This window comes from Thermothelomyces thermophilus, chromosome 3 (genome assembly GCF_000226095.1).
Source record: "Thermothelomyces thermophilus ATCC 42464 chromosome 3, complete sequence".
Lineage (NCBI taxonomy): Eukaryota > Fungi > Ascomycota > Sordariomycetes > Sordariales > Chaetomiaceae > Thermothelomyces > Thermothelomyces thermophilus.
Window position 1 is genome coordinate 5,023,308 of NC_016474.1, and position 24,734 is coordinate 5,048,041.

General features: G+C 55.0%; 10 protein-coding genes across 10 annotated transcripts; 6 read left to right on the forward strand and 4 right to left on the reverse strand.

Annotated features, from left to right (window-relative positions):
* Positions 1 to 805: 805 nt before the first annotated feature.
* On the forward strand, positions 806 to 2,405 carry MYCTH_80109 (glycoside hydrolase, catalytic core; the record flags this gene model as incomplete). The annotated part of the gene is made up of 2 exons (XM_003663595.1): positions 806 to 1,449; positions 1,528 to 2,405. The coding sequence occupies 2 exons, from the start codon at positions 806 to 808 to the stop codon at positions 1,868 to 1,870; spliced, it is 987 nt and encodes a 328-aa protein (XP_003663643.1). The 3' UTR covers positions 1,871 to 2,405.
* Positions 2,406 to 3,864: 1,459 nt separating this feature from the next.
* Positions 3,865 to 5,478, forward strand: MYCTH_80104 (glycoside hydrolase family 43 protein; the record flags this gene model as incomplete). The annotated part of the gene is made up of 1 exon (XM_003663596.1): positions 3,865 to 5,478. The coding sequence occupies one exon, from the start codon at positions 3,865 to 3,867 to the stop codon at positions 5,476 to 5,478; it is 1,614 nt and encodes a 537-aa protein (XP_003663644.1).
* A 50-nt stretch (positions 5,479 to 5,528) lies between these two features.
* Positions 5,529 to 6,090, reverse strand: MYCTH_2305708 (uncharacterized protein). Its single transcript, XM_003663597.1, has one exon. It carries the CDS (start codon positions 6,049 to 6,051, stop codon positions 5,578 to 5,580), a length of 474 nt encoding a protein of 157 aa, XP_003663645.1. The 5' UTR covers positions 6,052 to 6,090; the 3' UTR covers positions 5,529 to 5,577.
* A 486-nt stretch (positions 6,091 to 6,576) lies between these two features.
* MYCTH_2305709 (GMC oxidoreductase-like protein) lies at positions 6,577 to 9,299 on the forward strand. The gene is made up of 7 exons (XM_003663598.1): positions 6,577 to 7,012; positions 7,123 to 7,155; positions 7,228 to 7,493; positions 7,567 to 7,693; positions 7,764 to 8,228; positions 8,339 to 9,114; positions 9,190 to 9,299. The coding sequence occupies exons 1-7, from the start codon at positions 6,802 to 6,804 to the stop codon at positions 9,217 to 9,219; spliced, it is 1,908 nt and encodes a 635-aa protein (XP_003663646.1). The 5' UTR covers positions 6,577 to 6,801; the 3' UTR covers positions 9,220 to 9,299.
* Positions 9,300 to 9,379: 80 nt separating this feature from the next.
* On the reverse strand, positions 9,380 to 12,999 carry MYCTH_101224 (uncharacterized protein; the record flags this gene model as incomplete). The annotated part of the gene is made up of 5 exons (XM_003663599.1): positions 9,380 to 10,252; positions 10,366 to 11,787; positions 11,921 to 12,694; positions 12,766 to 12,812; positions 12,873 to 12,999. 5 exons carry the CDS (start codon positions 12,997 to 12,999, stop codon positions 9,380 to 9,382), a joined length of 3,243 nt encoding a protein of 1,080 aa, XP_003663647.1.
* A 2,663-nt stretch (positions 13,000 to 15,662) lies between these two features.
* MYCTH_2118798 (uncharacterized protein) lies at positions 15,663 to 16,836 on the forward strand (the record flags this gene model as incomplete). Its single annotated transcript, XM_003663600.1, has 5 exons — positions 15,663 to 15,733; positions 15,867 to 15,990; positions 16,035 to 16,157; positions 16,214 to 16,467; positions 16,707 to 16,836. The coding sequence occupies 5 exons, from the start codon at positions 15,663 to 15,665 to the stop codon at positions 16,834 to 16,836; spliced, it is 702 nt and encodes a 233-aa protein (XP_003663648.1).
* Positions 16,837 to 18,506: 1,670 nt separating this feature from the next.
* Positions 18,507 to 19,729, forward strand: MYCTH_2305715 (uncharacterized protein). Its single transcript, XM_003663601.1, has 2 exons — positions 18,507 to 18,658; positions 18,721 to 19,729. The coding sequence occupies exons 1-2, from the start codon at positions 18,523 to 18,525 to the stop codon at positions 19,629 to 19,631; spliced, it is 1,047 nt and encodes a 348-aa protein (XP_003663649.1). The 5' UTR covers positions 18,507 to 18,522; the 3' UTR covers positions 19,632 to 19,729.
* Positions 19,730 to 20,347: 618 nt separating this feature from the next.
* MYCTH_101222 (uncharacterized protein) lies at positions 20,348 to 21,728 on the reverse strand (the record flags this gene model as incomplete). Its single annotated transcript, XM_003663602.1, has 5 exons — positions 20,348 to 20,385; positions 20,442 to 20,614; positions 20,678 to 20,751; positions 20,825 to 21,098; positions 21,211 to 21,728. The coding sequence occupies 5 exons, from the start codon at positions 21,726 to 21,728 to the stop codon at positions 20,348 to 20,350; spliced, it is 1,077 nt and encodes a 358-aa protein (XP_003663650.1).
* Positions 21,729 to 22,280: 552 nt separating this feature from the next.
* On the reverse strand, positions 22,281 to 23,199 carry MYCTH_2305716 (uncharacterized protein). The gene has a single exon (XM_003663603.1). The coding sequence runs from the start codon at positions 23,125 to 23,127 to the stop codon at positions 22,516 to 22,518; it is 612 nt and encodes a 203-aa protein (XP_003663651.1). The 5' UTR covers positions 23,128 to 23,199; the 3' UTR covers positions 22,281 to 22,515.
* A 470-nt stretch (positions 23,200 to 23,669) lies between these two features.
* On the forward strand, positions 23,670 to 24,450 carry MYCTH_50515 (uncharacterized protein; the record flags this gene model as incomplete). The annotated part of the gene is made up of 3 exons (XM_003663604.1): positions 23,670 to 23,736; positions 24,002 to 24,075; positions 24,253 to 24,450. Coding segments are annotated over 3 exons (339 nt in total), but the record flags the coding sequence as incomplete, so codon positions are not given.
* Between the last annotated feature and the right edge of the window lie 284 nt (positions 24,451 to 24,734).

The following is a 24,734-nucleotide window of genomic DNA, read 5'->3' on the forward strand; positions in this document are numbered from 1 at the left end:
TAGAGGGTTGCCCATCTCGTAGCGAAGCAGTTTCCTTCGCTCGCATTGTGTGGGAACTAGATGTATTAACATCTGGGAGCCTTTCTCGATTGAGGCCGCCCTATCGCTTCATTTTACTCGTAGCAGATTAATACCCACGTACATACTCCCGTCTGGATTGGGTAGCGTGCGAATTTATAATCGAGTACGTACGGAGGCATATCCAGCTCTTTCCTTGGTGCAGTTGTAACTCAGCTGGAGGTATCCACCAGTCCGGACCCAGCAGGCCTTGAGTGTCTCCTACTGCAATACACACTCTATTTAGTGACAGGTCCGGCCCGGCCGGGCTGTCAGGTACCAAAAATACTGACAAAAAGTCTCGGAAGCAGGTCCGCCACAAGTGGGCCGATCTCGAAGCCTGAACAGGGCGGCCCTTAGTGTGTTCTTTTCAAACAGGGAACAAACGGATAACGAACAAGTGGTCAAGCCTGGCCAAGTTTCGAATCTGCAAAAGCGCCCTAAAGACGCCCTATTGGATGGTGACGGATCTCTCCAGACCTGCTTGGCTCGGCGCGCGACGCGCGATCTATCGATTGCCAATAACCCGCAATTGGCAATTGGAAGGGGACACCCGGGACCCGCTCGCTCGTATCGAGGTTCGAGCTGACAGCCCATCTTGACGAAGTTATCAGCTGAATTGAATTCTGCGAGCTTTGTTTTCTGCCCATGAAATTAACCATGCTCCCCTTTCGGCTCTGATCATTTTGTCCCTCGCTTTTGTCTGTAATTAGACACCTTCGCAGGCCATTCTCTCATCTGTCTCGCGATGTTGCTGTGCCCAAGGGCTGTGACCGCTGCGCTGGCGACTGCGTCGGCTGCGTCGACGCTCATCCTACCAGTGGCAGCAGCCTCTTCAAAGCGTGGTCTCGTCTTCACCCCGAACGTGACAGCCCCGGCCGATGACAAGATCTGGATCGAGGAGCCGACCACCTTGACGTGGTACTACAACTACGGGCCCAATCCCGAGTCCGTGTACCAAGATGTGCCACAGTCCGAATTCGAGTTTGTACCCATGATGTGGGGTGCCCCGGACAGTCTCGACGACACTTCATTCCTATCGACCGTGAAGAGCCTGATCAAGAGCAAGGGCATAAACATCACTAACGTGCTCTCCTTCAACGAGCCCGACGGCTCTTTTGAATACGGAGGGAGCCAGATTGAGCCCTCCACAGCCGCGCAGCTCTGGGTCAACAACATGATCCCGCTCCAGGAGATGGGCGTGCGCGTCGGGCTCCCGGCGTGCACCGGGGGGTCTAGTGGCCTTCCTTGGCTGCAGAATTTCCTTGCCGAGTGCTCCGAGCTGATCAGCTCGAAAGACAAGCAGCGGAACTGCACATTTGACTTTGTAACGATCCACTGGTACGGCAACTTTGAAGGCCTGGCGAGCCATATGGGGGAGTATTCGGCCGCGTGAGTTTCCCGTCCACGAGTGACCTTTCCCCCCGGAAGGTTCCCGAGAGATCTTTCACTCATGGACTGCATGCACAGATTCCCCAACAAGACCATGTGGATCACCGAATTCAACCTGAACGACCGGGACCTGGAAGCCACCCAGTCGTTCTACAACATGTCGACCGAGTACTTTGACCGCCTCGACTTTGTCGAGCGCTACTCGTATTTTGGAGCCTTCCGCAGCAACGTGTCCAACATTGGCCCCAACGGCGCCATGCTGAGCGACAACGGCAGCCTTACCGACATTGGCGCTTGGTACCTCGGCCGCCAGCCGACAGGCATATTGCCCACCAGCTCGTCATCCCTGCATTTGCCTCTTCCGCAGAAAGTCGTTGCAGTGTTCGCCGCTGTGGTTGCGGCTGCCATTTCATTAGCTTGAGAAACCTCAAATCGTCGTCTGGTCGAAGCAACTTGAAGTCAGTTTGGCCCTTCGTCCATCCTGCAGTGTCGCATCCCACTTCATCGGGCGATCTCTTTCAAGAAGAGGGGAAAGGGCAGTCAAGATCTGTATTACGTATTTGCTGGTTGGCTCTTGGATATGTCGGATAAAGGACCTGGCCCTCTCATTCCCAGCATTCGATGGGCGCCTCATCTCATCTGTTGTCTCTTGGGGACGAAAGTAGGAAAGTGGGATGATTCATAGAGCAAAGATCTAGACTGGCCTCGACGTGGGATGGGACTACGGAGCCGCCAGTAGAGTTCATAACTACGTCCCCAGGTACAATGCGTTTGTTCGTCGCCGCGCTAAGAGCACTGGCACAAGAAGAAGGGAGGGGACGCTGGGCATCGATCAAGATCCTCCGCGCCATCCTCCAAGCTGGCACCAAAGAGAGCAAGACGGGGCAGTGTGGAATGTGCTCACCGTTGGCAAATGGGAAATTGGGCCGGCGTGAATACATTATCAGATTTAGTCGTGCTCAATTACATCCCACGTCTACGAGAACCCGCGTGCTGGCATGGTGGCTTTCTCGGTCCTTAACAGAATAGATGGCCCTCGGTCATAGTGATCTATTCTAACCCAGGAAGACACCCATGTGGTTCTCAGCTGGGGCCTGGTCCAGGTCTGCATGCGAGCCTCCCGAAGTGGTGGTGGACCACACATCGACAAATTCTCTCTCGGTCTGTTTGAGACTTGCTTCCTTCCCCTGTTCTCTATCATCCCCAGCCAGGGAAACAGATGGTCAAACCAGGTTATGCGGGTTGCGTTGCGGTTCGGCACCAACGGCCTAACTATCATGAGGGTTGCAAACTATCTTACCTTGAGAGCTCGGTAAGGAATGATCCAACGCCTTGGCCCCCTGGCAACGGTTAGGGACAGTCTTGTTGGATACCGCAGGAGGAGAGGCACTAACGGTGTTAAGCAGTGTACCACTATGATATATTTCCTCGTCGCCGGCCTGCTTAGGCTTGTCAAAGTGCCATTGACTTGCCGGAGGCCGGATGATGCTGCCGCCTTGGCATGCTTCTTCTCAACTCTCAAGGAGCGAGTCCAGGACCTAGAACGGCTCCGCACCAACGACACGAAAACTGTCGTTCAGCAATGCGTTCGGAAATATGTGTTCACGCTGCGTTTTTTGACATCGAATACTCCTGCTCCTCATATGCCACCACGGGTTTCCCCATCACTATCTTCAAGGCTGCAGGCAACCCGAAATAATTACATACTGAGCCGGCATCCGAACACCATAATCATGTATTATCGACTTCATGTTCACTTGTTATCATCCTTCAGTTAGGATACTTCTGTATCTGCTGAACAAGATTGATGCAAGTTCGGCGGCGCATCACACAACCAACCTGGCCTGAACCCATGACCAGCGGATTGAGGACGGGTATGTACGTGGACATGAGCACTGATAAAGCCAGAACCAATTGGCGACCGGACGCTTGTTTGTGAATCTGACAATCCTCGAGACCGCTGGAATCTCATGTGTATCGACAAGTGAAAGGGAGGTCATCACCAAGTTACAATGGTGCAGGATACTTGAAGAGGGATTAATACAAAGCGCCCGCGAGGGATGGGCGTGGGGATGACTGAAGGTGCGTCGAATTCTTGGCTGTTCCCGTTTCCCCGCCCGGACACTGGCGCTTTCTCGACTCCTGCGCATGCCGGCTAAATGAGGGAGTGGAGCTGGAGGGGCGCCCTCGGGATGGGGCAAAGGAAGGGGATGCACTGATCAGTGCCATCCCCTCACCTCTCGAGGATCGATTGGACCGGATGTGAGTAAGAGGAGTTGGAACACTTTTTTGAGTTTCGTAGTTATAAGGCCCCCTTGCTGTCCTCGGAACTTGCTTCGTGATCCTAGCCCCGAGCCAGCAAAGCTCGCCAGGTCCCCGTCCATAGGTCCCGTCCATAGGTCCCGTCCAGCCACCATGCCGCAGGTTCGAAACCCCATCCTCCCCGGCTTCAACCCCGACCCTTCCATCCTCCGGGTTGGGGATGACTACTACATCGCCACTTCAACCTTTGAGTGGTACCCGGGTGTTCAGATCCACCACTCCATGGACCTCGCAAACTGGGAACTTGTCACCCGTCCCCTAAACCGCAAGAGCCAACTGGATATGCGAGGAGATCCGGACAGCTGCGGCATCTGGGCTCCCTGCCTGACGCATGACGGCGACAGGTTCTGGCTGGTATACACGGACGTCAAACGCAAGGACGGCTCGTTCAAGGACGCACACAACTACATCGTCAGTGCGCCCGCCATCGAGGGTCCCTGGTCGGACCCCTTCTATGTCAACTCGTCCGGGTTCGACCCCTCGCTCTTCCATGACGACGACGGCCGGAAGTGGTTCGTCAACATGATGTGGGACCACCGCAGCCGCCCGCGAACCTTTGCCGGCATCGCGCTGCAAGAGTTCGACCCCAAGGCCGGGAAGCTGGTTGGGCCGCGCAAGAACATTTACCAAGGCACCGACCTGGGCCTCGTCGAGGGCCCGCACTTGTACAAGCGCAACGGGTGGTACTATCTCCTGACAGCAGAGGGCGGGACTGGCTATGAGCATGCCTGCACCCTCGCCCGGTCTCGGAACATCTGGGGCCCGTACGAAGATCACCCGCAGAAGTACATCTTGACGTCTAAGGACCACCCGCACGCAGCCCTGCAGCGAGCCGGCCACGGCGACATCGTCGACACCCCCGACGGGCGTACCTACGTCGTTCACCTGACCGGCCGGCCCATCACGCAGTTCCGCCGCTGTGTCTTGGGGCGCGAGACGGCCATCCAGGAGGCCTACTGGGGCGACGACGACTGGCTCTACGTCAAGAACGGCCCTGTGCCCAGCCTGTTCGTGGACCTCCCGGCCGCCCGCAACGACGACGACTACTGGGCCGAGAAGAGGTACACGTTCGAGGCGGGCCTGCACAAGGACTTCCAGTGGCTGCGCACGCCCGAGACGGACCGCATCTTCAGGACGGACAACGGGAAGTTGACGCTCATCGGCCGCGAGTCCATCGGCTCCTGGTTCGAGCAGGCCCTGGTCGCCCGGCGCCAGACGCACTTCTCGTACGACGCCGAGACCGTCATCGACTTCAAGCCTGCCGACGAGCGCCAGTTCGCCGGCCTGACGGCCTATTACTGCCGCTACAACTTCTTCTACCTGACCGTCACGGCCCACTCGGACGGCCGGCGGGAGCTGCTCATCATGGCCTCCGAGGCCTCCTGGCCCCTCGGCGCCCTCCGGTCCCCTTATCCGGGACCCGTCCAGATCCCCAACGAGGGCAAGGTCCGGCTCGCGCTCAAGATCAGGGGCAAGGAGCTGCAGTTCTACTACGCTCTCGAGGGCGAAGAGCTAAAACAGATTGGGCCCGTATTCGACGCTAGCATCGTTTCTGACGAGTGCGGCGGCCACCAGAAGCACGGCAGCTTCACGGGCGCCTTCGTCGGCGTGGCTGCTTCCGACATCAACGGTACTGCTGCCGAGGCGACCTTTGACTACTTTGTGTACAAGCCCGTGCACCATGAGAGTGACCGGTACGAGATTTAAGTGATTGATGAGGTTCTAATAGCGTTGTAATACAAATTTGTTTCTGTGTACAAGGAGAAAACTCAACAGAGAGAGAGCTAGATCTTTCTCTTTTCTTTTCTACCTGGCCGGCATCTCAAACCCCGTACGACGACCGTCGCCATCAACATCGCTCCGCTGATCCGGTAGCTTCTCACCCAGCTGTCGTCTGTGACGCTGTTTCCCCCCAATACCCCTCACGTGAACCCTCGTCACCCTTAACCGGTGCTGACCAAGCCACGGGCACAGAGTATCGGCATTGACGTCTATGGTATAATTAGTTATAATTAACGGAGATCTCAACGACCGAGGCGGCAGCAGGCCAGCTAACGGTGAATGTTTTGGTGCCTTGAATTTTTCATTCTGTGCTACTTCGGGTCGTCGAGACTGCTGAAACGAAACTGCGTGCAAGTAGAGTAGATACGGAGCACGAGTGAGCATTGGGTGCGTCACGCTGCGCAGTGCGAGAGCGAAGGTTGCATCGAAGTGTTGAGCGGCCGCAAAGGGAATCTCAAGGTCACCCCGTACTCGAAGCCTCCCGTCTACTTGGATCATCTCCGCAACTGTGGTTTGTAAAGGATGTATGTATCTCCACGTGTCTCTATCCTCCGCCTTTCTCTTTTATTAATTATGTAATTAGACTGATATCTCGAATGACCGGATAGTCCAGTCCTCCCAAAATGAGAGTATTGAGCAGTTTACAGTACCTCATTCCAGAAAGGTTGGCGCGCCACTGACTGCCGCGCCCCCCTGGTCATACAGCTGGTCTCATGCAAAAGGTACCCGGGCTGTGGCTCGGTTGCAGCTTCGGTCAACAATCCGTTTGCTCTTTGTCGAGGAACTTGCTTGCTTCCAACTGGCGACCCCTTTTCCTTGATCAGAGTCGCCCTCTGCTGTGCCTGTGGGCATTTGCACTGAGCTGCGTAGGATTTCGGCCGAGCGGGATGCATCATCACAGCTGGGCGGCTGGGAAATGCCAACATGCCCCGGGACGTGTGATTCCCCTGCACCGCGATCCGGGATCCGAGCCCGTAATCCTGTTCACCCCGGCGGGAATGGCACGCTGCACGCGAAACCTTCCAGAACACGTTAGGAAATATTGCCTCATGCAGTCTTGGCTACAGACAACAGTCTTCAAGAGGAACGGGGATCGGGAGGGGAAAGAGCTGGCCTGCTTCGTGTATTAATTAATACAGTATAACACCGGGCCTTGACCAGGTTCGATCAAGGAGCAGTGTTCCTCCGCTTGACTTGCCCGCCCAGCTTCTCAGCAACCAAGCACTCTTGAACTTTTCGAGGAGCACAATGGAGCTGCTTCGAGTCTCCCTCGCCGCTGTTGCACTCTCCCCATTAATATTATTCGGCGTTGCAGCCGCCCACCCTACCGCCCGATCCATTGCCCGCTCCACGATTCTTGACGGAGCCGATGGCCTTCTTCCGGAGTATGACTACATCATCATCGGGGGCGGCACGTCCGGATTGACTGTCGCCGACAGACTCACGGAGAATAGAAAGCGCAAGTTTTCCCGCTCTCCCCTCCCAACGTCACCCGCCCGATCGTCACCGGCGTGGTGTTGTGAGCCCTGTGGGGAAAAGAGAATTTGTGTACATGCTAACCCGTCACAGATTCTGTTCTTGTTTTGGAAAGAGGCATTTTCCGTAAGGATGTCCATTCCGCGCTGTTGACTCCCAGATTCCGTGTTGTGCTAATGTCGAGACATTAATTAATAGAGAACTCTAGCTCGGTGACCACCATTTCTGGGGGAAGCAGAGGCCTCTTCGATCCAAGTCTGACCTTCAACATCAACTCCGTTCCCCAAGCTGGGCTGGACAACCGCAGCATTGCCGTCATTGGCGGGTTGATCCTCGGCGGCAGCTCCGGCGTCAACGGGCTTCAAGTCCTCCGTGGACAAAGAGAAGACTATGACCGCTGGGGATCGTACTTTGGGCCAAACTCTGACTGGAGTTGGAAAGGTCTCCTGCCGTATTTCAAGAAGGTATGGCCGACCACTTCATGACCTTTTAGCCCGGAAATAATAGTATTCTCACAAGGACTTCTCCTCTTAGTAGGCATGGAATTTCCATCCGCCCAGGCCAGAGCTGGTCAGTCAGTTCGACATCAAGTACGACCCCAGCTACTGGGGCAACACGTCTGACGTGCACGCATCTTTCCCAACCACTTTCTGGCCGGTGCTCAGTATGTTTCGAGGATTGCCCTTGCCCTTCCACTGCATTCGGTGCGCGCACTAATTAACCCCTTCATCTAGAATTGGAGATGGCTGCATTTGGTGACATCCCTGGGGTCGAATATCCGCCCGACTCTGCTTCTGGCGAGACCGGGGCGTATTGGCACCCAGCGTCCGTTGACCCAGCGACAGTCCTCCGCTCCTTCGCTCGGCCCGCGCATTGGGACAACATTGAGGCGGCACGTCCCAATTACCACACCCTGACCGGGCAACGCGTATTGAAGGTCGCATTTGATGGCAATCGAGCGACCAGCGTCGTCTTCGTGCCGGCGAATGCAACGGATCACAGCACTGCCAGGTCCGTGAAGGCCAAGAAGGAGATCGTCTTGGCCGCCGGCGCCATTCACACGCCCCAAATCCTACAGGCGAGCGGAGTAGGGCCGAAGCAGGTCCTGAAGGAAGCAGGCGTGCCGCTTGTCGTTGACGCTCCCGGTGTCGGCAGCAATTTCCAAGACCAGCCGTATGTGGTTGCTCCCACCTTCAATTGTGAGTCCGATTGACCTTGCTAATTACGCTTGGGAACGTGCATGGAAATAATTAATACTTAATATGACAGGCAAAGGGGATTGTATGCTAATCATATCTTGCAATCACAGTTACCAAGTTCCCCTTCCACCCGGACTTCTACGACATGATTCTGAACCAGACTTTTATCGCCGAGGCTCAGGCCCAGTTTGAAAAGGACCGTACCGGACCTCACACCATCGCATCCGGCTATTGCGGCAGCTGGCTCCCCCTCCAGATCATTGCCCCAAATTCGTGGAAGGACATCGCTAGGCGGTACGAATCCCAAGACCCAGCCGCCTACCTCCCCGCCGGCACCGATGAGACCGTCATCGAGGGGTACAGGGCGCAGCAGAAAGCACTAGCGAGGTCCATGAGGAGCAAGCAATCGGCAATGTATAACTTCTTCCTGAGGGGCGGCTACGAAGAGGGTTCTGTCGTCTACTTGCACCCAACCAGCCGTGGCACCGTTCGCATCAACCGATCCGACCCCTTCTTCTCGCCGCCCGAGGTCGACTACAGGGCACTGAGCAACCCTACCGACCTGGAGGTCCTGCTCGAATTCACTCCCTTCACCCGCAGGTACTTCTTGGAGACGAGGTTGAAGTCCCTCGACCCGGTCGAGCTGTCGCCCGGTGCCAACGTCACGGCGCCCGCCGACATCGAGGCCTGGCTTCGCAGCGTCATGATCCCGTCCTCCTTCCATCCCATCGGCACGGCCGCCATGTTGCCTAGGCACCTCGGTGGTGTCGTGGACGAGAACCTTCTGGTGTACGGGGTCGAAGGCTTGAGTGTCGTCGACGCCAGCGTCATGCCCGACTTGCCGGGCTCATACACGCAGCAGACCGTGTATGCTATTGCTGAGAAGGTAAGCCTGACGTTTCGCTGAACAAACCATCTCTATTGGCTTCGTTCGTTTTTGCAATGCTAACGAGTAATGTAGGCCGCGGATCTCATTAAGAGCAGGGCTTGATTAACCTGGATGGCAGACCATTGTAGTGGCCGGAGGTCAGGATTGATGTCTATCATATGCTGATGCCGATCAGGCAAAGAGCTCTATACCGCGTACAATACAAATATGAAAAATATACCTAACTAAAAGCCCCTCTTCCCCCCCACTACCTTAACCTTCCTTAGTCAAAGACATCTGTGGCATACCGGTCGTTCCGAACGGTCTCATACCACTTTGAGATCGCGTCCTCGGCGTCCTCCTCACCAAGCACGATTCTGCCCATGGCCGTCTTGACCCCTTCTCCGACCTGCCGCGAGCCGCAGACGTACACCCTGGCGCCGCGGTCCCACAACGCCTTCACCTCCTCCCGGTCGTGCCACAGCCTGTCCTGCACGTGCCTGCACCCGCGCGCCTCCGTGTCGTCCGAGTCGACGCGGCTGAACGCCCGCCGGACGTCGACCGCGCCCGACTCCTGCCACTTGTCGAACTCGTCGCGGTAGAGATCGTCCTTCTCCGGGCTGCGGCAGCCGTAGAAGAGCAGCGCGGCGGCGAGCTGCGTCCCCTTGGCGAGGAGCGCGGCGCGCTCTTGGATGAAGCCCCGGAACGGCGCGAGCCCGGACCCGGCACCGACGCAGATGATGGCCGTCTCGCCCATCTTGTCTTCGTCCGGCAGCCGGAACGCCGTGTGGGTGGGCCGTACCGAGACCAGGAGCTTGTCGCCCCTGACGAGGGAGGAGAGATACGAGGTCGCAACGCCCACGAACCGTCGGGACGGGTTGGCCAGCGACGGCGAGTCGAGCAGCGAGTACGTGAGCGTTGCCCGCGAGGGGTCGTTGAGCGGCGAGGAGGATATCGAGTACTGCCTCGGGCGGATGGGCGGGAGCAAGGAGAGGAAAGTGCCGAACGGAAGCGAGATGGAAGGAAAGCGGTCCAGGAGGTCGAGGACGGAGGCGCGCTTGAGGCTGATCTCGCTGGTGTACAAGTCACCCGCAAGCTTCTGGAGCTCCGCCTTAGTGGCTTCGTCTTCAGCGGCATCGGCGAGCCGCAAGATCCCCTTTTTGTCAAGTCTTGTCAGTATTAAACAGGACAACCCCGAAAAAAAAAAGAAAAAAAGAAAAAAAATCAAAGCAAACAAAAAAGGGAAAATAATACGAAAAATAAACATACCCTCTTCGTCGCCGGCTGTGACAGCTCGACATAGGACCCGAGCACATCGTACGCCGGAACCGGCGTGCCCGTCGGCAGGGCGGTCCAGCGGTCGGAGGCAATGGTGACGTGCGAGTCCCAGGAAAGCTGGAATTTCCGCATGACGCGGCCGATGCTCTCCTTGGAGTTGACGGGGAGCACGGCGAGATAGTCCCCGACCTTGTACGTCGCGCCGTCGGGAAGCTGGACCTCGATATGCTTCTTTGGCGGGGCGTCGGGAGCGGTGAGTAGCGCCTCCCCGACGACCGTCGCCTCCCTGACGTCCTGGCGGAGGGTGGACGACCGGGGGCTGGAGAAGTGGATGTTGAGGCCGTCGGAGCCCGGCGCATCCTCGGTCTCGGCCACAGCCCCGGCGGCTCCGTACCGCGCCCTGACGGCCGGCCAGAACACGTCGTCTTCCCACTGCTCAAAGTCGGTAAACATGTTCCCCTCGGCCACGTCCGTCAACCCCTCGTCACAGATGGGCGAGGCGCCGTGAGCCTTCATCGTCTGGTGAACGAGCTTGGGAATGCGGTGGAAGGTCTGGGACCAGTCATGGTGCCCGCAGCCGAAGACGGCGTAAGAGACGTTCTTCAGCTCGTCGCCCTCGAGGTTCTTGAGCCAGCCACAGAACTTGGCCGCGTTGTCCGGCGGCTGACCTTCAAAGGAGGCCGTGATGATCACCACGGGCCGGTCGGTCGGCAGCTTCTCCGTTGCCGTGTCCAGGGGCTCGACGGCGGCGGCTGCGTACCCGTGGGACGCCGCGTCGGTCGCGAGGCGCTGGGCCAGGCTCTCGCACGTGCCCGTGTTGGAGCCGTAAAAGATGCTCATCGGCTTGGCCTCGGCGGGAGAGGTCTTCTGTGCGGTCGGCTTGGAGGGGCCGCCGCCGCCGCCGCCCGACCGCGCGACCGAGGCCGCGTTCCCGGCGAGCCGGTGCTCCAGCTCGGTTGCCGTCAGGCCGTCTCGAAGAATGGCCCGCATGTAGAAGTCCTTGGGCTTGGTTGTGAGGGTCTGCTTGTAATGCAGCTCGTAGTAGGGGTCGTGGAGGACAAAATCAAAATTCTGCAACAGCATGGCCATGACGAGGACCGCCTCCTGCCAGGCAAACGGGCGGCCGATGCATGCCCGCATGCCGGTTCCGAACGGCTTCCAACAGTCTGGATACTCCCTGTTCAGGCGCTCAAAGTTCTCGTCCAGCATCCGCTCCGGGATGAACTGTTTCGCAGTCTCTCCATAGACAGCGGGGTCCAGGTGAGACTGAGCCAGGAGAAGAGCGAGCCTCTGATCCTTTGCGACGGCATACTTGCCCCCAATCACCTCGTCCTGCTTGGCCGCTCGATTGATTATTGGGATCGTGGGACAGAGGCGCAGCGTCTCGCGGAGGACGGCGGCAATGTAAGGAAGCTGCACAGTAATATAGGTTGGTTAGCGGCGCATTTTTCTCTTCTCTTCCCTCTTCTTGCTTCCCTTCCGTTCTCCTTTCCTGTGATAATTCTACTATTCATGTTTCCCGTCTCTATTGGGGAGATGGCATTACCTTCTTGATGTGCTCGACCTTGATCGGTCCCTTGCCTATGACCCTGTCCACCTCTTCTTGCGCCTTGCGGTACGCATCCTGGTGCTTGATCAGGAGGTAGAAGGCGAAGCTCAGCAAGCCCGAGGTCGTCTCGTGACCGGCAATGAGGAAGGTGATGAGGTTGTCGATGATGGACGAGTCGCTCAGTTTCTGGCCGGTTTTTGCGTCTACGCCGTCCAACATGGCGGATAGGAGGTCCTTCCGGTTGGTGGGGTGCTTCCTTCGCGTATCCAGGACTCCCTGGGCCGTCTTCCGCAGAACCTCGATATCCTCCCAGTACTTTCGGTTCGCCGCCTGGTGGAAGATGGAGGTGATGGCCGGCCGCATGGCCCTTGCACCCGACTCTGTGAGGAAGTTGCCCATAGCGTTGATGAACGGATGCAGCTCGTCGTGGTAGTACGAGTTGAAGCGGAAATTCATGGTGCAGAGGGCGAGAGTGTCGAGCGTCAGGCGTGTGAAGTCATCTGTTACAAAGATGGGCGTGTCCGGACCGTGGCGCGCCCACTTGAGCGCCAGCTGCGACGCAATCTCGTGCATCTCGGTGAACATGCCCTGGATCGAGGCCGGTCCAAACGCAGGCATCAGGATCCGGTGAGCGATGCCCCAGTTGGGCTCTTCTTCCCGAGCGGTGAAGAGGCCATCGTTGACGCCGTTTCGAACCTCGGCGAGGGCAGCCGCGACGGGCTTTTTGAATCTCTTGTCATCACATAGCTCATGGACGAGCGCCTGGGAGCTCTAATTACGCGATCGTTTGAGCGAAAAGGCCCCAAGGATGATATGAGTGGATGGACATGGAGAGCACTTACCACAACCAGAGTGGTCCCGGTGGGAAGGGTCAGGCGGTATATCTCTCCTGAGTCAACCATTGGTTAGCATCGTCTTCCCGTAGGTAGGTGAGAAATGGCAGGCTTGCCGTATTCTTCAGCGAACTCTTGGAACGTTCGAAGAGGCAGCTCCGAGTCGAACGCAAGAGCATTGCCTACGAGGGGCAGTCCCGGGGGCCCCGGTATCGGTACCGTCTCCGTTGTCTTGTCTGCCATCTCGTTCCCAATCCGCTAAGGGCGAAGGCGACGATGTGCTGTGCGGGCGTTGAGAACGAGGTAGCTGGCCGCATCATGATATTTTCACAATCTATAACGACGGTATCCCATACTGGGTAGTTGATCGTTCCACCGTTCCACCTTTCCGGACCCGCCCCCAAAAGACCGGCACTCGGGCCCATAGCCAACACCGTTAAAACCGCCGCGGCTGGTCCATATACACTACGTCCCAGCTTCTACGGATCACTATTGTGTAGTATGCATTGCCAGTATGGGAAAAGGTCCAGTCTTGGCCAGCGCCAATGTCTGGGAAGCAGTAGTCTGATTCCCCGACCCCTTTTCCCATCAGACATTCTCAGGGACTCAAACGGGATTCGGAGCTCGGCAGTCACCAAAGCCGGCTCGGGAGGGCTAAGTGGCACCTCGGTACTTGGATCGCGGCTTCACCGAGCGGTACACTAATCATCCGGTCCCACACTTCCTCGCCTCCTCGGCCTGGGATATTCGTTCTTGATGTGATTAGCGAACATCCAAGTCCCTCCTTCTTGAGGTTGCATCCAGTCTTAGGACACGCGGCCTTGAGGAAGCCAGCCTTGTAGGATCATGATGTCCAAAGGCATGGCCCAAGGTACTGGGTGCGTATAACAACGTCCGTTGCGGTCTCCGTACACACTTACCTAGTGTAATTCGTCCATATCCACCACCCCATTTTCATCCGTACACCAATCTAACGATATCAAGGAAGTGGGGCCGTGATGAGCATAGCGCGTTTGGCTGTGCACTACACTAGTGTACGGTCCACAAACCCCCTGTTTCATCAAAAGAATTTTGAATGCGGATTACAAGTACCCATTGCTTTACATATGCCCCTGAAATCGTTGGATCAAGTGGTGATTGCGGCGCTTCGGGAAGCGGATCAATCACGGGGTTCTCTGGATCAGTTATTAACCTGTAAACCGGAGTCCCGTACCTATGTAACAGAGTACTATGCATACTGCGGTACAGTACACGACATACATAGTAGATCCTTGGCACCGTTTCAATTGTGGGCCCAAGCCATGCGGCCTCCTTGGGCAGTGGCCTGGCCCGTCGTGTGCTAATAGGAGAGGAGACAGCCCTGTCTATAAATATCCGTACGTAGCGCGCAAAGTACGGTAATGTATGTATGTATGTATGTATATACCTGTGCATGGACATGGTGCATCCGTACGGAGTATACGTCCGTACATGCCAGATATACGATTAATAATCTCAAGCGTGTGCAGCCGATTGGGCCGATCGAGCCCCACGAGATGCGGGTAGGTATGTCAGAGTAGTGTACTCCGTAGTACGGAGTAGTCTACATCGGCTTGGCTCGTTACAGCCAGATGCCTTCCACACACATTATATTGTCTCCTTCAACTCTGTATGTAATGTACCTTATCTACATACGTACAAGTATGGATGGTGTTGGGGTTAGGAGAGCAGATCATGCGAAACCATTAAGATTCTGTGTTTTCTTGCCATACCAACCGCGACCCTGTACACTCACAGACTTGTTTCTTACCTCTGCGGTGAACGAGACGATCCCTCCTCCATCTAGTGTTCACTTATGACGACGAGTCATGACGAAGCCGTGCAAGGTTGCTGTAGCACTACGCAGACGATCGATTTGCACTGGGGTACTCTGTAACGGTCCACAGAGAACAATTCCCGCTTGGCTTGAGAAAAAACCAGGTCCACTACTCCGTAGTGTACTGGGTAGTGGAACGATGATACCCCACTAGCAGTGGGAATCATTTCCGTCGCTGTCTAGACTTGAAATAGCCATGGCTCGGTTATTCAAGATCTAATTAGTCTCGGGCTAGTCCAAAACATTACAACGTCGTTGATGGCATTGTATTGGCAAGTACGAACGCCACGCAGAGACCATTAAGTGGTTGTTTGCCCTTGGTGTTTACGCAGTAGCTTGAATGGCACAAGAAATGTCAAGTATTAATCGTGCTGCGGGATGTGTAAGGTGTAGAATGGTGATAGAAGATGGTGGTTCCAATAGATGGAAGATGGTTCCAATTGATGGAAGAAAGTTGGTAAGTTCAAAATAGTTCAATGTCTTCTTCCCACATTTGCTGGCCCTGTGGCTCTGTATAAGTAGAGGGTAGGAACAAAGAACCCTCCGTTTGCCAGCCCGTTTGCCAGATCCACAGGGCTTATCTTATCCAACCTTACAGGATGGACGCGTCTGTAGACAACGTACTGCATCAAATGGGTTGTAACCGGCTTTGCGAACCTTGCTGCTCGTTAGTCTCGATCGAATTGCCAGGCTTAATTATATTTTCGCCTTGGCAGTCTGGACACAGATCACTCTTCAGCACTAGTTATTTTATAGTGCTAACTTATCCATAATTGTGCTAATAGTTACGATCGTGATACACGTAAGCGACTTCGACAACCTCGGCCCAAGACCATGCCATAGTACACCCTGTTCATCCACGGATTCTTTGTTAGGATATCGCTGCACCTATTGATGATGCCAACTATTGAACCAGGACTCTGTCAATGACGCCGCGAGCGGTTCTTTTCTCGTTTTATCTTTCCAAATCTCTCAATTCTTGCTTAGCAAGTGACCCTCGGTCTCGCCGGGTCGAACGAGGAGAAGCAGGTACCAGCATCGCAGATCCAGGATGGAGACCAACAAAGTCAGTCGTACTCTCAGGTATCACACCAAGGTACGATCCGGATGTTTGACTTGCAAGTGAGTTCGCCTCCAAAATGCCCACACCCGCAATGGGCGAGACCTAGCCAAACACGTGCTTTCCGGCGGTTGGGCCGAGACACAAGTCACTCCGGTACTCCGTACGTTACCCACCTGTTATTGCAAACGATAGAAAACGGAAGGTAAAGTGCGATGAGGCGAAACCGCACTATCGTTGTTGCACAGGCTCAGGCCGGCGCTGCGAAGGCTATCGTTCCGATCGGACAACGCCGCCGATCTCAGCGATCTCCGTCCCGGTCGTTCGTTGTCCGCAGCCTACGCCTTTTGCATTCCCCCCGAGAGGAGATGTTTCCAGTACTTCCAGTCGCAGGCATGTAAGCCGCTGGGCGGTTACTTCCACTCCTCCTTCTGGGGACCTGAGGTGTTGCAGACGGCGGTCCACTACCCCTCTATACGGCGCTTTGTCATCGCCCTCGGCTCCGCGTACGAGGCATTGAAGCAGGGTCGTCGGACCGGGAGACGCCGCTCACGCTACAACAATGTAACCTCGCCATCCGACAGCTCGCCAGCCTCGACCAAGCCCCCCTGGCTTCGGAAGAAGGGGTCACGTTCTGCACCCTCACTGCCTCGGTTCTTTCCATCTACCTGGCGAGCATCCGCGGCCGCTTCCTCGAGGCCTTCCAACATGTCCGTTCCTCTCCCAAGATCTTGCAGGATTTTGATCGCTCGACATGCCACCATCCTGATGCCACATGCCACCACGCGGGGCGCCAGTCCAGCATATCCGGTTCCGATTTCGCGGTTACATTCGCTCCTTGCCTCCACCTACCCTCAACTCCGTGGCATGATCAATGACGTCTTCCTGGACAAGGGTTCCATCGACATCTTGGTGTCCGATCTGAAGCCGGCAACCGTCTTCACCTCGCTCCACGAAGCACATGCATACGTTGAGCGTTTGCACCAGAACACGTTGGCTTTTCTCCAGACCAGCGAAATCGAACTTGAACCACAGTCTTGCCAGGAGCGCAAGGCAGCAGTGGCTCGCCACCGGGAGCTCTGCTAGGCGCTCGAAAGTAGCCAGAACGCCCTGGATTTCCTGGTGCAGGAGCTTTCTGAGTCCGGAGATGGCGAGGGTCAAGTGAGCATTGCCATCCTGCGCGTCTACCATTTGCTGGTGGCTATATGGTTACGCATCGATATCTTCCATCCCGCCGAGCTTAAGGCCGGTTACGATGTCTGGGAGGGTCATTTTGAAGAGATGCTGCGACACTGTGAGTTCATTGTTCGCAGACAGCAGCGCGAGAAACCTCGCTGGGGCCAACGGTCGTGCACCTCTGGCCTGGGATACGTCATGCCGTTGCACATGGTCGCTGCTCGGCGCCGCAATCCTGATCTTCGATGGCGGACTGTTGAGCTGCTTCTAGCCTACCCACAGCGGGAGGGCTTGTGGTATTCGCAGCTCGCTGGCAAGATTGTTGCCCAGGCCATAATTATGTCTCGAGGAGCATGTCGATGATCGGGGGAATTCGCCTGCGAAGGACGATGTGTTAATAAGTAAAGTTTCCCCAGATAGGCGAGTACGAGAGATAAAAGTCGAGTTCCAGGGAGAGGAGTCGGTCAACCCGGGCTTCGTTACGGTCGAAGATTGGAAGCTAGGGCGACGTGGAATAGTGAGACAGATAGAGTTAATATGACATTAAATAGGCCCAGCCAAAATATAATATGGCTGTGGTATCTTCCCACGCCACCACTTGGTAGAATCTCAGTCAATGAGCTCTCAACGGAGCTGGCATTTCATTGCTCCCTAGGGTGTTATCATCATATGGAACCGAGGAGACAAGTACATTGCCATTTTCCAAGCATGCAAAGGGTGCTGATCTGTCATGCTAACTCAAAGCTGAAAGCTCACTCCGAACAAAGCCTAACACGGACATAGCCCGTTAGAGCAATAATAACTACTTCGATAATTACCTTACGTGTATGTACTGTATATACTCGTACGGTACATACGCTACGGAGTAGAATCATGCAGGTGGCGTTAATTTAGTGCTTAAACACGCCAGGTTTTAGATGACCTGATTCCAATGAGACACTATCAATGTCGCACTTTCAGATATAGAAGGGAACGCGCATGGGCAGGCATTATAGCTACGGCGGCAGTCTAATGAACAATTAGTTGCTCTTTCATGTCAGCGTATCAAGCATCGTTGAGAGCTTGGTCATCACGGTCTATAGGCTCGACCCTGTCGGGGTAGTTCCATAGGTATACTACCAACTTCGAGGGACTTGCCACGTACAGAGCCAGCCACACTTTTGTGGCGAATGCTCCAATTGCGGGAAATATATAGGGAAGGAACACCGCGGAAAGCTAAGAGTGTGCCATCCAATGGCCGGTGAGATGAATATTGGAGGATTAGGCCAGTATACAGAAGCGAAGCTCTTTCCTTCGCTCTCAGACGTGTAATTATATATACACATCTCAGAGACACAGTCATTGACGCTTCGCTTTCATGAGATAATTAATTAGTAGCAGTGGCACTTGAACATTTGGAACAGGTACTCTAATTGTGTGCGCTACCCATCGTGTGTCTTCCATATTTGGACGTACAGTATAGTTTGTATGTAATCCACACTGCACTACTTCAAAAGGCGCCGAGGGACCTCGCACTCAACAGATTACAATGACTCATCACGGTCCAATTGTGTGTAAGCTTCGTACTGCGTTATGTCGAGGCCATGGTTAGATATAACGTTACGGGGCTTGGCGATCGAAACCGCTTTGTTGCGTAACACAAGGTTGTATTAAAGCAAATTGTCAAAACATAATTATGTCTCAGATGAACGGCGGTTCCCGAAGTCGGCAGAGGATTCGCAAACCTGCGCCGGCGCTAGACATTCCAGATATCCACGAGAACGCTGCGGAGCGCAAGCGTATCTTGAACGTGCTTGCCCAGCGGCGATATCGTGAGGAGGCCTCCCCTTGCCTCGTTGCCGAGTGGAGAGGTCGCTGACACGGTTTCATCCAGGACAACGCAAGCGAGAGGCTCGACTTGCCGCCCGAGCGGAGAGTTTGCACCAGCGCTTGACGGAGAACCAGGCCGAATTGGAGGGCGATACATCGCCTTGTTCTGCTGATGAAACCAATCGTTTCTTGCGTCAAGAGCATGCTCAGCGAGGATCGCATGAAACGTTAGATGAACAACAGCCGTCCTCCGAGCATTTGACGTTCCCCTTGGATAGTACTACCTTATCCAACCTTGGAAATCTCGACAACGATGAGGTCCAGCTTCTCTCAACTACCTCGCCGTATTATATTGTGTCCGACGCATTCAACCCTGACCACACAATTCGCACCTCACCTTCGCTAGCGGACGACTACACATCTGGCGACGGGACCTCCTCGATCGCCTCTAGCAGCACTACTTTTCCAGATAGCTATTTCCTCCAGGTTCCACCTTTGACCCTGCTCCGTGGCCTCTTCCGCATTGCGATGCGCCTTAATGCCGCATCCTCCGTGTTTTCTTTGACCTCGATTTCGCCCTTCAACCTTGGGCTCGGCCCCGACCCCTCGGAAATTCCGCCAGCATGGCGGCCAACTGCTGCTCAGCTGTCGGTGCCACATCACCCAGTGCTGGATCTGTTCCCGTGGCCTCCCGTAAGGGATCGACTTATCGAGGTCTTGAGCCTCACCGAGCAGAGTGCTGAGATTGGTTTGATGGAGACACCACGGCTGGTCAATTTCATCTACGACATGGAGGACGCCGGCGAAGGGATACGAATATGGGGATCAGACCCCTACGACGAGACACACTGGGAAGTCGGCCAAGTGCTTTATGAGCGGTGGTGGTTTGTGTTTGATAGGAGCACTGTAGAACAGAGCAACTACTTGCGGATGCAACGGGGGGCTGCACCGCTGAGAGCGTCTCAATATAGGTAGTCAGGCGGATACTTTGTAATGAGTTCATGGAACAGTGGCCGAGTGGCAGGGAACTATCAACGTCTGGCGATAATAGAGAACCCAAAATCTCCCCTCTGCAAGTCTCTAATTACGCTTTCTCACTCTTCGTTGACGTAACTATTGACCGAAACACCTTAGGTGTCCGTAAGTCCAACATTCCTCTTGCATTATTTTCCCATTCCGGCACGGGTATAGGGCACGCGGAGGCGCGCGAACGGGCGCGGGGGGCGGGCGAGGGAGTGCCTAGGACGTAGGCGATGAGGGCGGCATTGGTGTCGACCAAAGTCGACATGTTTTCGGTATTATCTCGAAGGTAACATAATTAATACTTAGCCTACAAGTGGGCAGCGGATGCATGTGTCCTGCTATCTTTATATTGTCCTTGCTATAAATACTGGTCATACTCTATGTGTCAACTTTCCCGACGTCTAGCGAAGCGGATGAACAAGACCAGAGTTTGTAATTCAAGCTATCACGACACTCGAGTGCTAGGCTGAAGAGGAATAGCATCCTATTTACAGGGGTGAACCTTAAACTTCGTGTGGTCTGAGGGATGTCGGCAGGATCTAGTTAAGCCCTGGATGTGCACCACGCTTAAATGCTAACGTGAATATGAATGGAAACATTGAATGTGTTGTGTTCTGGTTCATGATGGATTGGTTTCTTGGAAATGATTTTGGCGGCTCAGGAACCTGTCAGACCAAGGGATCCTGGCCCGGAATGCTAGTGACCCCTACCAAATGGTTAATTAAAACAGGCAAACGATCCTAAAGGCCAGAGAAGACTTACATCCATCAACGTCATCTTTCACAGTCTGTTCAATTGTGCACTTAACGGATGCTTCGACGCTTTGTCGCTCCAGAACGTCGCAAACGTCTCCCGTACAGTGCGCATCCATGGCCCGTTGGAGAGAATCATCTTTCCAGCCAAACACGTAATCGCCATGTTGGGTATAGCCGTCCCTGCAAGCCACAAGTTAGGCCAGCCCCAACCAGATGTTTCCGTGACAATTGTCGGTAGCTTACTTGTCATTGGTGCTCCAGACGAACGGTTGCGAACCGTCCTCGGGCCATAACTCCTTGTCGTTGAACGGCGTAGTCTAAGGCAATCAAGTCAGCAGTTGGATGTAAACTCGAGGCGTCGGCGAGTACGCAATGCATATGTGTCCTTACATCCCAAATCGTTTCCAACATGACCTGCGGGATCTTGACTGGATGAGTATCCGGGCACGTTCCGGCATCAGGGGTGATATCGGTGTTTCCTGAAATCGGATAGGCAACGTGACTCTTATGATCTGGAGTGTCCAAGTTCACACCATCCCAGCACGTAGGGAAGGTGATAACCGAACGGATGCCTCCAGCACAGGGCTCCTTGGTGAATTCTTGCGAATCTGGAGGAGCACAGTTCAAGTGGCTAAGCTCGCCTTCCTTCGGCATGCAACGATGGCTTGTAATTACCCGTGTCAGCGGTGAGGCTCAAGAGATGTAGATTGGAGCTTGGAAATCAAGATCCGAAACAGTTTGACTCCGAGGTAACTGTGAAGGGGGTCGCTACTTACCACACCTTGGGATCCTGGCCAGGCTTGTTACTTGCAGCATCCCCGACCAACATCCGGAATCCCGGCTTGAACGCAGTAACGCCGACGCTCCGATCGTGGGGCGGGATGTAGTAGACAGTGACGCCTCCGCTCCCGGTCAGGCCAAGGTTTGGACTCTGCGGTACACGCTTGTAGGTGCCATTGCGGGCTCGGAAATACATGACGGCGGTCCAATAGTTGGAGAAGTCCTCTGAAAAGGTGCAGGTAGTGCATGTCGAGCCCGTGACGAGATCGTGAGTAGCGGGGTCCATGGTCGCGTTGAAGGAATTGCCCCCGACAATTTGGTGAAGATGGGGTGATGGTATCAACCCCGGGCTGCCGAGAGGGTCAAGACGGTCGATGACGAGCTGTGAACATTGGAATCGGAGCATCGGTGGTATCGCTGACGGCACTGGGAGCCATGGCGAAGGGGTCACGGGGGTTCCCTGGCCAACGCTGCGGCCAACGAAAAGTGCGAGCGCAAGCGCTTTCCACTGCATTTTGAGTTTCGTCCTCGAGCCAGCGTCAAGGGTGGATGCTGAGTGGCCTACGTCGCATAGCTCAAGCAAACCAGGATGCCGATGCTGGCTCTTAAGTACCGGGCATACTGCTACCCGAGTGTCTCCTTCGCTATGCCGCGCCATACTGTTGATCTTGCTTATTCCAGTCGTCTTGTCTTATATTACATGCATATCAGTTAATTTAGGCTCGGACTGGCGCTGTGCAAACCTTGAGAGTTTCCAGGGTCACTCTGCAGCTGGACCAACAGAAGTATCCCGACATATTGCCCTAGCGGACAGCACCTTATCTTTGGAACACGTCTGGACGTGGCATTTTGTTCGTGTTACCGGGAGAGATGCTCACCCCTCGCGCAGTGCAAAACAATTTCCGAATGAGGCGGACGGAAGAAATCGAAATGTTACTCCTCCACGATGCTCTGTCGAAAGACCTGCCCATATAAATAGCGTATACAGCGCATCGGGGGAGCCTCGGATAGGGGCGCAGACATGACTCCCTCGAGTCGCTGTGGCTTAGGTTGCAACCGCTCTGTATGACTAACTGCAGTGCCGACTATTAAATTTTAGGCGGAAGCTTGGGTGAAATAGCATAAGATATCTAAAGTGTACATATACATTCGATGAAATCAGTTTGACAGTATATCCTACCTAACCTCATCTCGCACGCCATTCTCGGCCACCGAAATTGACCACTCAATAAAAGTACGCTCTTCTACTTGCTTGTGAGAATGAAAGACCCTTGCCCCTCTCTCACCAACTTTTCCCGAGGTCACTCCTCCTCCCCGCCCCCCTTCAACTCATCCTCTTCCGGCCCGAACACCCAACGCCGCTCCCAGTCCCATCCTTCCGGCTCGTCGGGATCGCGCGTTCCATCCTTAGACCACTCGACTCGCCTCCCGTCGACATATAGGGGCGGATAGAGGCTATCCGCAAAGTACAGCCGCGGGCCATTATCGCACTCCTGCCGGTGCTTGTACTCGTTTGCCACTATATCGTCTAGTCGCTTGCTCCTGATAATATAGCAGCTGTTTCCCCGCTTGATGATTTCGTGGATTGGCTGATAGGGGTTTTGTGAGAACTGGCTTCGTACTTCCTCGTCGCATTTATGGAGGAAGAGATCGTAGCAGATGAGCGCGTACGGCCGGTGGCTTAGCAGCTGGATCACGTTTAACTGTATGGCGAAATGGGTCAGTTGGTGCCCGGCTGCTTCCGCCACGGCCCTGGTGACCTTTTCCGAGAGGCTTTGTGCCCAAGGGATGACATCCGAAGAGTGTCGAGATTCGGCCTTCAGCTTGGCGCGGAGAAGAAATCGTACGCCGGTCTTAGTCTGTAAGGCCGTACGGGTCTCGTTATCTATGTGGTACTCTCTGTTTCCGGGCATCGTGGAATGAGTAAGGAAGTGTAGGACGCGTGTGTTGGAAGTTTGAAGGAACCTTGGGATGATGCGGGATGGCGACCCAACCTGGAACCTGAAAGGTTCTGGCAGGGTAGGAACGTACAGTATATATAGTAATCCGTACATGTCTTCTGTACTGTACAGTACCGTATGCGAGACCGCCTTGGCTTAGTCACCAGAATCGGCTCAAGCTTCTCATCGTGGGGGTCGAACTAAGGGGTCTGTTGCTCGCCAGGTGGTGCACCCGTCTCGACAGCTAAGTTCTCTCGATGCTGCCTCTGACGACTACGAGTGGGAGTGGTGATTACCGTGCCCAAAAGAGTGCGACAAGACTGACTGTTTCTCCCATCACAGACCAAGAGCTGGCACCGGCGGCTTATTCTCGCGTCTTGTATTTGAGCAGGCGGCGTTGGCACGTCCAAGTTGAATGCATCAGGCAAGCGAGTGTCGTCAGGAGTTTGCGGGGTACCAGTTATTATTCCTACACCGCAATGCCCTAGGGCGTGCCGGACCTTTAGCTCTTTACTGTACAGGAAAACCGCGCCCTCCCGGGCCGGATGAGAAACCCATACCGACAATCAAGGAAAAACGCAAGTGAATGAGCCTGTGAGTACAAAGAGAGAAGGACTCCTGGCCTTCGAGGGTAGGGACATCAGACTGCTGGTTCCAGCTCGAGCCTCCTGGCCAGGTTATACATCGGCAGCCTTCCCGAATCCATCAACCAGTCCAGTATCCTCCCTATCAGCCGTACGTTTGAAGGACTAGTACCCTGTAGAACAGAATAAAAGTCCCGGAGCGTTCAGACTTCCGCTCTCTCCCATCTTCGAGTTAACGGTGGGGCCGAACACCACATCACCAGGTGTTCGGCGTTCGGCGGTCTCTTGCCCCTCCCCACACTCGCAGGTAGGTGTCAGGACCTCTGGAACTCCCCGCGTGAATAGGAAGTCTCGGAGGCCTACGTTTCCAGTTCGAATTTGGATCAGCAATGAGCTCTTCGCCTTGTTAAGTCCCTCGTGCCTCTTTAGAGTCCCAGTCTTTAAACAGACTCCCCTGTTGGTGGTCTAAGTCGTCAGCTAGCCTCGTAGTCGCCCGGCCGTCTCGTTCCTTCAGCCATCTCTCTCTCCAGGCTCCCTCTACTACCCTACCCGTGTCGGTAGTTCCCCCAGTCCAGCGTGCTACTATGCTCGCGGCTTCCTCTACTGCTGCCAGTCTCTAAGGTCTAAATGTTCGCGGTCGGCCTCTGCTGTTTGCCCTCGAGTTGGATGTCCGATATATCTTGCCGCAAGGTACGTGGACGACGCTCCCTAGGGCCTTCTTCCCCCCTCGGCCGTCATCAAGGGCAGGTCGCTGAAGTCTGGCCTCGAAGTCGGCTAGCCTTTTGTTAAAGTACAGGTCTACCGGCGGCACCCATGTCTCTGTTCCGAGGTTACGAATAGGAGTGGCTTTGAAGGCCCCCGCCACGGTCTGGAGGGTCTCGTTTGAAGCTTCCCTAGGGCCTCGGTGATCCCCTTTGTTGTCGGCTTTCCCCCTTTCTTAGTATGGTTGTAGAAGGACGACGTGCCATAGGCTAGCGCTGACTGGATATGCTTTAT